The sequence below is a fragment of the Rana temporaria genome, chromosome 3, assembly GCF_905171775.1.
Source record: "Rana temporaria chromosome 3, aRanTem1.1, whole genome shotgun sequence".
NCBI lineage: Eukaryota > Metazoa > Chordata > Amphibia > Anura > Ranidae > Rana > Rana temporaria.
The window spans coordinates 143,651,493-143,663,639 of NC_053491.1; the positions used below are offsets into that span (position 1 = coordinate 143,651,493).

The 12,147-nt window shown below is 42.0% G+C and overlaps 1 protein-coding gene across 50 annotated transcripts in view; it reads right to left on the reverse strand.

Annotated features, from left to right (window-relative positions):
• Nucleotides 1-12,147, reverse strand: part of LOC120931788 (mucin-19-like) — a 584,870-nt gene that overhangs the window by 482,329 nt on the left and 90,394 nt on the right. For all 50 annotated transcript variants that reach the window (XM_040343605.1, XM_040343590.1, XM_040343599.1 and 47 more), the window contains 2 exons: nucleotides 7,846-8,047; nucleotides 6,931-7,053 (listed from right to left, as the gene is read on the reverse strand). In XM_040343605.1, coding sequence (XP_040199539.1) covers nucleotides 6,931-7,053; nucleotides 7,846-8,047 — 325 coding nt within the window. The remainder of the gene's footprint in view (nucleotides 1-6,930; nucleotides 7,054-7,845; nucleotides 8,048-12,147) is intronic.

The window sequence follows — 12,147 nt, forward strand, 5'->3', positions numbered from 1 at the left end:
AGTGTGCACAGGAATGCATCAAAGTACTGCTTTTTGTTTACTGTAAAGTCATTAATTAAGTGTTTGTAGATATACTTGTTCAGTGGCAGAATTGCAACACAGATGGAACATATTGCCCTGTATTTTACAATAAACTCTAATGTTGTGACAGTGCCTTCCCCCTTTCACTACATCCTGCTGGGTCGGTAATGTCTGCATACTTTCTACATGTGCCCAATTGATATACAGCTGTAGGCAGAAAAGACCAATTAAAATGTTAGGTTTCGTTTTATTTTTCAGAAAGAAAAGTGTTGGCTTTCTAAAACTAGATTAGAGTTAAATTATATTGTTGACTTTGATGCAAATTATATTAACTGACATTTTTCAATCTACTGTATTACATGTTATGTTATACGCAATTGTGGGCCTGTGTATTGCACATAATAAAAGTTATAGGAGGAGGTGCTGCTAAATCCAATATTAGTGGTGTTGGCCGCATTCCTGGTATATAGGGAAAAGAGAGATACCCCCCAGATGGGACTTTAAAGGCCAAACCACAGTATAGGTATAAAAAAATATATGTTTTATTTGGACAAAGTGGACCTGTTGACATTGGCTCAGAACGCACATAGAGCACCTAAGTACATAAAAACATAAAAACCATATTCCATAGCCATATGGAATCACCAAAAAATATTAAAGCGTGTGCCGAGTGGCAAAAATAAAAAACATAACACAATACAATACACAACAAAGAACTGTAATATCAAATACACTCTCCAAATGCTAGATAATTCCCGACGCGTTTCTGGTTCTTATCAAACCATCATCAGGGGCTTCAGGAGAGGGTATCATGTGAGATTTGGCATTCGCTGATAAGGTAGGTGTAGGTCTCCCCAATGTTGTTCATGTGCATAGATTAAATGCACGAGAAGGTAAATAGTGGTAGCTTCACATGGAACACTCCCAAAAGAATATATGGAGCTAAGGTTAGGTCCAAGTCCTGCTGACTGGTATACAGACAGGTGGTTATCCAGACGCCCATGGAAATCCTAGGACACAATTTTTGTGTTGGTCAAAGTAGACCTGGGAGGTTGTGAGGATCGCTCAAGGCGTTATCCCCACTGTGTGGATGGGTGCCTGTTTTTTGCTTTTTATATTAAGTGCTCTATGTGCATTCTGAGCCAATGTCAACAGGTCCACTTTGTCCGAATAAAACATATATTTTTTATACCTATACTGTGGTTTGGCCTTTAAAGTCCCATCTGGGGGGTATGTCTCTTTTTCCCACATAATAAAAGTAAGCCAAGAATAATCGCTTTAGACTCTTTTTCCACGAGACTTCGACATGACTTGAAGCTATGCCTGTGTAATCTTGAGGTCTATGGACCTCAAGTCGCATCAAAGTAGTGCAGAGACTATTTTAAAGTCGCTGTGACTTGAAGACGCACAGATTTGAACAGTACTCATTGGAAATCATGGGGCACGACTTGTTATTGCGACTGTGTAGTCCCAAGTCACAGGCCAAGTCACACAAGTGTGGAAGTCAACTATTGCCAACTTTAGCCCACGGAAGGAAAAAAATCATTGTTATCAGTTTCCAATCTACAACAACATCAGGTTTAAACTTAAGATATGATGTAGATCTGTTTCTGAAATTGTCCCTGTATGGGCCCACATATCCCAACATGGGACAACATATCCCAGCATGACTACATATCCCAGCATGACTATATATCCCAGCATGGGACTATGTATCCCAGCATGGGACTAAATAACTAAATATCCCAGTTTATTTCACAGAGGCAAGCCATTGCCATAGCCTACGTGCATAACTTACATTTACAACTTACAATTTTCCTCTTGCCCTTTTATGAAGACCCTTATATCACATGCCCTGTCATGTTACATTTTTACAATGTTATACACAGGGATCAGCCATAACATTAGGATAACTGAAAGGTGAGGTGAATAACACTGATTATCTTGTTGCAATGACATCAGAAAGGTGGTGGATACATTAGGCTGCAAGTAAACATGTTGTCCATGTAGTTGATGCGTTGAAAGCAGAAAAAGGTGCTTCGCAGTTTGTCGTGTATGGGAAGGCGTAGCTGTACACTGGTCAGATTTTCCATGCTGACCCGTGTCCACAGCTAAAAGTACCTACATTGGCACTTGAGCAATATAGCTGAACCATGAAGCAACCGAAGAAGGTGGCCTGATGAATAAAGTTTATTTTCTATCATGTGGATGACCAGGTATGTTTGCATCGCTTACCTGAGCAAGAGATGGCACCAAGAAAAATGCAAACTGGCAGAGGTTGTGTGATGCTTTGGGCAATGTTCTGCTGGGAAAACTTGGTCCTGCCATTCATTTGGATGCTACTTTGAGATATACCACCTACCACTAAACATTGTTTCTAACCAAGTACACCCCTTAATGGAAATGGTATTCCCTGATGGCAGTGTCCCCTTTCAGCAGGATAATACACCCTGCCACATGGCAAAAATGGTTCATGAATGGTTTCAGAAACACAACGAGTTTGGTGTGTTGACTTGCCCTCCAAATCCTCCATATTTCAATCCAATCAAGCACGTGTGTGATGTGTTGGAAAAAACAAGTCTGATCCATGGAGGCCCCACCTTTCAACTTACAGCACTTACAGCAGAAGTAGGACCAAAGCTCTTTGGGCCCTAGTTCTCCTATTGATCACATGAGTGCACTTAGGTGTGCACTCCTGTGACCCATTTTCACCTTCACAGCAGGCTAAAGCCCGCTGTCAGCTAATGTCACAGAGCGGTCCAGGCTCTGCAAGGATCCTGACCATATTGTCAAGATCTGAATTAGGTAGTTCCTGTGCTTAGGAGAAATAGTGGTAATTAAGTCTAGACTGCAGCCCCTCTAATAGATTCCCACTATGGGGGATACTAAGGAAGAAAGATCATGGGGTGTGGGGGTTGTGGCGCTGTCTGTGCTTCCACCTATGAGGAGGAGAGGAGGGGGAGAGAAGGGAGGAGAAGAACCCCTCACCCTATGCCCATATTAGTGCTTCCAAGGTGGTTCCGGTGCTCTCCCACCAAAAGCTGGATACAATGTGTATCTGTAATGAACACTAATGAAACAGTGAAAACAATAACGTAACTTGTGCCTTATATATTGACCACTAATAGCAGCCTGTAAGGCAATAACAAGTGTGCAATCTATGAACACCGTGAGTATCTAGTGTGCTCTATGAATGTGCATATATCAAAATGCCATGAAGCCCTCAAACCAGCATGAAATTAAATAATGCAACAAACACATCAATTCTTGATTATCCAACAAAAAGAACCTAATGTGTATGCGCATGAGTATGCGCCTAAAAGCAAAAAATATTTTGTAATAAATATAAATTATAGTGATGCCAAAAAATCAATAGAAAAAACACCAAAAGTCATATATGTTGAGTAGAAATCCGTGACAAAACATTAATAGTTTCCCATCCGCAATAGGACCTTGATATGTCTAACTTATACAGTGCAGCAATCCGTAATGAGAAAGTGATCCTATTATGAAATTAGTGCTTCCGAGGTGGTTCCGGTGCTCCCCCACCAGGGTCCCCACTCACCAGATAGACTCACCCCTCCAGGGGTATACTGCATGTAATTCCAAACTCTCACACTTTGGCTGTTGCGCTCATCCACTTCTCACATCAGCTGTGAAGCGAAACTGGAACTGGTGTGCATACAATAGAAGCAGCCACTAGAGGTCCAATATCCTCAGAGAGAAGGAAAACAGGCTTCCATGGTGTAGTATAAAATCATTTTTAATTGTACTTACACCAACAAATATGTACTGGGGAATGCGGATAAAAAAGATAATACTGGCTCCAAGCAGTTGCCAGGACAAAAGAAATTATAACTAAAAATGTAACAATAAAAATGAAAACTCAGCGCCAGGTAATGTACTGAGCCGAGCTGGGAATGCGGCGTGCGTTCCAAAAGCGTGTCAGCTGGCTCTACCCGGAAGTAGCGTATGTGCGTGCATGCGTGTCTCCGCCTTACACGCGTTTTGTCATTACGTCTTCAGAAGCGGTGTCACACATTGCATGCCTACATCCTAATAAGAGAGAGTCACCACGAACCGCCAGCCCACACCCCTGGATGTTGCCAATCAGTACACAGGGAACTCCCCACTGGGTAAAGCTGAGGTAAATGGTGCGGTACCCTTGGGAATATACAATACAGTTGCATGGTAACGCTCTAAACATACGTCCTACAATTACAATATATTAACAAAGAAAGTGAAAATAAATGCTTGACTCAGATTAAACCAATATGTACATATGGCAGGCAGCTATAGACATATTACATAGATCAGTTTACCCATTGATCATAAAAATATATAAAACTAAATGAATAAGCAACAGAACCTCTTATCGGGACTCTAAATACAAAAATAATACAAATATATTTATCCGCATTCCCCTGTACATATTTGTTGGTGTAAGTACAATTAAAAATGCTTTTATACTACACCATGGAAGCCTGTTTTCCTTCTCTCTGAGGATATTGGACAGTGGCTGCTTCTATTGTATGCACACCAGTTCCAGTTTCGCTTCACAGCTGACGTAAGAAGTGGATGAGCGCAACAGCCAAAGTGTGGGAGTTTGGAATTACATTCAGTATACCCGTGGAGGGGTGAGTCTATTTGGCGAGTGGGGACCCTGGTGGGAGAGCACCGGAACCACCTTGGAAGCACTAATATGGGTATAGGGTGAGGGGTCCTTCTCCTCCCTTCTCTCCCCCTCCTCTCCTCCTCATAGATATTGTCAAGATCTGCCCAGATGCTGCTGAGAGCCTGAGCCAGCCACTGCCATCCCCTGCGCTGCCCTGCGCTCCAATAAGCACTGGAGGAGCAGAGCAGAAAGCCGATGACTGATCGTGACCGCCTCTCTGCAGACTGAAGACCGAGAAAAGAGCAATCAGGGTGCCTTATCACTAAATTTTTGATATTAGAGGCGATGGGGACAGATGCAGCATCCGACCAATACTGCATCCACCTAGGTGAGTATGACTGTTCTTTTTTACAATTCCAAACTTCTCTTTTAAAGGACCTGTTACTGATAGTTTGGAGCCAGATACCACCTTCAGTGGTCAAGTAGTGTGCATGCCATGACAGGTCAGCGCAGTTTTGGCAGAAAAAGGGGGATCTCAATATTAGGTGGGTCATCATAATGTTATGGGTGACCAGTGTCATTTAGTGTCATAGGCAAGGCTGCCAACATTACTCTAAAAAGCCACCAAGTCATTCATTAATGTATTACAAAGAACTGCTTTCAATATAAATTTCTGTTTTAGATTTCTGCTAACTGTAAGCCCTATCTACAACTAGTCTTTGTCTTCGGTCCAGTTTTATATGCACATGTAATCATTCTGCTCTCCTGCCAAACATCTGGGGCTTTTTAGGGGGAGCAGTCTGGTAGCAAAATAGAATTACATTTTGTCCAGAGCATTTCCAACATGTATTCAATTATTAGCTCCTTGTAAAAGGTCATGAATTTTTTTTATAGTTAGATTTTTATTTTCCCTACTTACCGTATGTATGCTCTACCTTAACCACTTGCCGACCGCCGCACACACATATACATCGACAACATGGCACGGGCAGGAAAATGGGCGTACCTGTATGTTCCTTTAGATTTGCCGCCCAGCGAGTGTGTGCGCATGCCCGCCGCGAGCCTCATGATTGCAGTCGGCAAAGGCAGAACAGGGGGATGCCTTTGTAAACAAGGCATTCCCCTGTTCTGCCTAGTGACATGTCACTGATCTCACCGTTTCCATGATCGGGAATGGTGATCAGTGACGTGTCACTGGTAACCACAACCCCTAACAATAAGAATCACTCCCTAGGACTGACTTAACCCCTTTAGCGTCACCTAGTGGTTAATCCCTTCACTGCCAGTGTCATTTTTACAGTAATCGGTGCATTTTTATAGCACTGATCGCTGTAAAAGTGACAATGGTCCCAAAATGGTGTCAAAAGTGTCCGATGTGTCTGCCATAATGTCGCAGTCACAATAAAAATCGCTGATCACCGTCATTACTAGTAAAAAAAATATTAATAAAAATGCCATAAAACTACCCCCTATTTTGTAGATGCTATAACTTTTGCAGAATAAACGCTTATTGCAATGTTTTTACCAAAAACATGTAGAAGAATATGTATCAGCCGAAACTGAGGAAAAAAATAAAAAGTAAAAAATATAGAATTTTTTTCAAAATTGTCACTCTATTTTTGTTTATAGCGCAAATAATAAAAACCGCAGAGGTGATCAAATATCACCAAAAGAAAGCTCTATTCGTGGGAAAAAAATTACGTCAATTTTGTTTAGGAGCCACGTCGCACATCCGCGCAAATTGTCAGTTAAAGCGACACAGTGCCGAATCGCAAAAAGTGGCCTGGTTTTTGGCCAGCGAAATGGTCCAGGGCTGAAGCGGTTAAAACACCTTTGCATAGTTTACATATATTGTAACTGAAGTTAGGCCTATTTGTTTATAGTTTCATGGTAGCTTTTCATGCTTTATAATAGAAAATATAAGTAGATCAGTTGCACAGTTTGTGGAACTGTCCCAGCTAAAAGAGAAAATAAGATAAAGTGGTTTAGCCAATTACATGTTTAAGTTTTTATTATATTTTTGCACGTGGAGGTGAATGCTATATATGTCAGAACTTTTGTTTCTTAATTTTCTTTAGGTGTAGCTGCAACACAGCTTTGGTTAAAAGCCGAGCAATTGGGAACCTGTGAGTCTAGTGATTTTTGAATGCAGATTTGTCAATTATTTAAGGAATAATAAAGATCACAATTCCAAAATTGCTTGATTCTACAAAGACAAGACAGATCCAATATTTTTGTAAGCATTATCTTTATATTATCATTATAATGTTATATACATATCATTGTTATATTACCATTTGGACAGGTGCAATCAGCAATAACTTCTTTCTCATGAACAGGATTTGGATTTGAGCATGTCGGCTGAAGCTGTGGGGCACATTCGCTGAAGGTTTGGGTTTCTGAGCAAATTGGCTTGTCTACAAACACAAACATTTTGCAAATAAGACTAAATGTAAGATCTGAGAATCGCTTTCAAACTTTAACTTCTAACTGAATTTTACTGTTATACAGTTAATTCTAAATGCACTATTTGCTTGTTAATTCAAGTGCTGAGAAAAATATGAAAAGTCAGTCCCACACAACATGCTGGAAAATTCATGTGACTAACATGGGGTACTTTATTTATCTATGTCATTAAGCATGCTATTTTCAAATATTCATTGTCGCTCAGTTAACAGTCTACGTTGTCATATTAATACTAACAATATTGGAATTGTTCCCTGTCCTAATGAACATCTAGCCATGTCATCTTTAGAATGTTGAATTGTTTTTGAAAATAAACAGCTTCTAGTAGAATGAGTATGAATTCCTTTTAGCCCCTAACCCCTTCATACGTCATTTTAATCATTGTTCTTGCTATTAAGTTCCAGACTGATGGAGATGCATGCTACATTCTCACCATGTAGACATAAAAGTTAATATACTACGAATTAGAAATAGTTTGTATTTTAATATTGGTCATACTAAATATTGGTATCACTAAATATAAAAAATAAGTTCAAAAGTATACCGGTAACTTTTGATGCTGCAATAATAATACAATTAAATTCATTGAATACAGAAATAATAGAAATCGGGAAATAATATTTCTTGAAACTATTAGATGGGTATGCAAGGTAGATTAAAAATAAAAAATAAAAGGATAATTGCATAACTTTCAGATTAGGCAACAGGTACACTTTATATGTACATACAAACGTATTACTTACCACATACAACATCGGTATCTTCTCTCCAGAAACGTGTTTCTTCCGAACAACCATTGTTGCCAATAATTTTAGCTGCTTGAATTAATGTTGAACATGTACAGGATCGCGCATCTTCTTGGTCACATAATTCATAGTCATGGTCACATGCTGATTTCAAGTCAGTCATATTATGAAAGTAAGTTTGAAAAATGTTGTCACAGTACTGAAAAAAATATATATTGTTTTATTAAATTAAAAAATATTGCAAATACTGAATCATCTGTATAATATGTCCCTAGCACAAATTAAAATATTTGAAAGAATGAGAGATACAATTAGTAGCATACATTTAGGAACAAAAAAAAAATCACAATGTATTAAATGGCAATTTACACACTACCAATATCTGTTACAACTCCACTTGGTTGATCACGAGAGAAAAGCATATTGCATTAATAAAAGATAAATAAATGTCATTTTCAAAATGTGTAAACTAAAAACTGTTTCTGTTGGGATGTTAACACATAATTCAAAACCTTTTCACTAAGTGACAAAACAAATCTTGAAGAGAATACTTAAAGAGACTATGTAACATTTTTAATTTTATATATATAATATTTTCTTTTTTCAGGACTAAAATTTTTTTTAAATCATTTTGTTTATTTTTAGTCAGGTAAATGTAAAATATAGCATATGAGTATTTCCTATTCACCACTTACATTCAGTGAGTCAATTTACACATATGCAATTTAAAAAATAAAAATAAAATTAAAATTAAAAATGCCATTAAATTAACCACTTAACGCCCGCCGCACGCCTATATACGTCCACAGAATGGCACGTACAGGCAGATGGGTGTATATATACGTCCCTGCCTTCTAGCGGGTCGGGGGTCCGATCGGGACCCCCTCTGCTGCGTGCGGCGGGCGGCTTACCTCCGGGAGCGATCCGTCTTGAGGGGGCGGCTGTTCGTTTCTGTCCGCCCCCTCGTGATCGCTCCCAGCCAATCCCGTCGTGTCCTGCCGTGTCACTTCCTCTGCCTGTGTAATGTAAACACTGGCAGAGGAAGTGAGACCCCCCATATCTTCAAAGAGAAGATCTGCCACATGCCCTAAGCTATTACATTGGGGGGGGGGGGCTCAATCGCTCCCTCATGTTTACAAAAAAGTTACCTAAAGAAAGAAAAAAGTTTAAAAAAAAATTTTTTTATAAACTTTAGTAACCACCCCAATCCAAACATGCAGCTTAGAGTGAGCATTTGTATGTAAACCTAAATTGTGCCATACATGTGAGGTATTAGCACAAACATTGGAGTAAGAGCAACAATTATAGGGCATAAATCACAAATAACTCCAAAAAGATAACCTGCAAAGACTTTTAAAGCATCAACTATGGATAATTTTGGGTACCATATATTTTTGTGTTTTTGCAGACATGCACAACTTTAGGGCTTTTGGTGTTTTTTTTAAGTACTTTCTGGCAAAAAAATGCAGCTATTAACTTGTGCACAACAATTTTTGATCATGAAAGTTTTTTTTACCCCAATGCAGAGAATACATTAATGTAAAAAAAACTTATACCTGTACAACCACCAATCTTGCATTAAACCAGGACAAGTCGAAAGTAATGTAAATGTATATGGAGTCCCAGTGATGGGATGTGGCATGGGACTTTATGGATGCAAGTGGGGTATTTCAAATATAGGCTGGTATTAAAGGCTATGATAATTAATCTGAAACCACAGAAATCATTCGGGAATCATAATACTATAAAAATATAAATGTTTAATTATATACAAAAGATAATACAAAAAGCACAATAAAACATGATCACAACGGGAGGAGTAACAACACCATTCAGGAGCTTTATATACGTGTCCCATGCTAGTAGTCCTACATGCTTCGCCCAAAGGGGCTTCTTCAGGGACGCATGGAAGTATTAAGTGATCTGAAATGAACAAATACTCCATAAATAAATAAGCATCTGATACTGCAACACAGCAAATAAAACCGTGGAGGTTTCCCACAATATTCTTTTAAATAAGTAAACATGCATAAGTAAAGCAGATGAAAGAAAAACTAAAAAGTAAAAAATAAACGACAATAGACCAAAAGGTAAACATATACCAAAAAATGAAATAATTGCATATAATTTCATTAACATAAGCTTCGCATTGATACAGAGTCGGCAAATACCTCCAAAGTGATCACAGGTCCTCCTAGCGGGTGAGGTGAGCACGTGACAAACACGGCAAATGGTGTACTGCGCTGGCGTGCAGCGGACAAAGCATCTCATGTGACCTACACAAAGCTAATCAGCCAGTCAGCCTATGGTGAGGAATATGGAAAGCAAGTCATATAGTATGGAAAGTCCTCTGTTGCTGGTTCACAGCGCAGGGAAACGATATAGATCAGCCCTCAAAATTTACACTCGCCTGCTCGCATTTTGCGAGTAAATTTTGAGGGCTGGCGAGTGTGCTGCTTGGGAGCAGGGGGGCGAGCAAGGAGAGGAGAGCAGAGCAGAGTCGCCGCCGCCGCGGTGTTCAAACCACGGGGACACATTACAGCTTTCAATTCAATAGCTGTGTTCCCCACAGCGCGCGTCTTGTACAGCCCCTCCCCCTTGTCCGGGCACTTTGATAGACAGATCACCCATCCCGGGATTGGATGGGTGATCTGTCCATCAAAGTTTCCCGGACAAGGGGGAGGGGCTGTATATGACGCGCGCTGCGGGGAACACAGCTATTGAATTGAAAGCTGTAATGTTCCCTGCAGTTTGAACAATTCGGCGGCGGCTCCTCTCCTACCCAGCACAGGTAGGATGCAGGGGGGGAGAACTCTGGCTGCAATGTGTAAGGGGATAACTCTGGCTGCAATGTGTGGGGGGAGAACTCTGGCTGCAATGTGTGGGGGGGGGGAGAACTCTAGGTGCAATGTGTGTGGGGGGAGAACTCTGGCTGCAATGTGTGGAGGGGGGGGAGAACTCTGGCTGCAATGTGTGGAGGGGGGGAGAACTCTGGCTGCAATGTGGGGGGGGGACTCTGGCTGCAATGTGGGGGGGGACTCTGGCTGCAATGTGGGGGGGGGACTCTGGCTGCAATGGGGGGGGGGGGACTCTGGCTGCAATGTGGGGGGGGGACTCTGGCTGCAATGTGGGGGGGGACTCTGGCTGCAATGTGGGGGGGGGACTCTGGCTGCAATGTGGGGGGGGGACTCTGGCTGCAATGTGGGGGGGGGGACTCTGGCTGCAATGTGGGGGGGGGGACTCTGGCTGCAATGTGGGGGGGGGGACTCTGGCTGCAATGTGGGGGGGGGGGACTCTGGCTGCAATGTGGGGGGGGGGACTCTGGCTGCAATGTGGGGGGGGGACTCTGGCTGCAATGTGGGGGGGGGGACTCTGGCTGCAATGTGGGGGGGGGGGACTCTGGCTGCAATGTGGGGGGGGGGACTCTGGCTGCAATGTGGGGGGGGGACTCTGGCTGCAATGTGGGGGGGGGACTCTGGCTGCAATGTGGGGGGGGGACTCTGGCTGCAATGTGGGGGGGGGACTCTGGCTGCAATGTGGGGGGGGGACTCTGGCTGCAATGTGGGGGGGGGACTCTGGCTGCAATGTGGGGGGGGGCTCTGGCTGCAATGTGGGGGGGGGACTCTGTCTGCAATGTGGGGGGGACTCTGGCTGCAATGTGGGGGGGGGACTCTGGCTGCAATGTGGGGGGGGGACTCTGGCTGCAATGTGGGGGGGGACTCTGGCTGCAATGTGGGGGGGGGACTCTGGCTGCAATGTGGGGGGGGGACTCTGGCTGCAATGTGGGGGGGGGACTCTGGCTGCAATGTGGGGGGGGGACTCTGGCTACAATTGTGAGGGGACTCTGGCTACAATTGTGAGGGGATTCTGGCTGGAAAATTGGGACATTTTGTTGCATTGGTAGACATGGGCAGGCTGCATTTTTGGGCACGGATAAAGTTGTTGTTAATATATAACTTAATTAAAACATTTAAGTGTAATTTCATGAGATTTATGAGGGCGTGTCTAGGGGCGGGATTAGGGGGCGGGACATGGTAGGGGTTGGGCAGGGCAACTGGTGGCGAGTATGCCTTGAGGCCTGGCTAGTAGCTCAGGACTTGAAATTTTGAGCCCTGATATAGATGATATTAATATAGTAGTCTACTGAAATATTTAGATGGTCAAATATTGAGCATACAAAGAATTAGATGGGCTGGTTAAAAGACAATCAATGGCAGGCCTATATATATTGCCGCCAAACATGATCTAGTGTCTATCTGGAATTGATATAAATTAATATAAATATGAATATAAATAAAT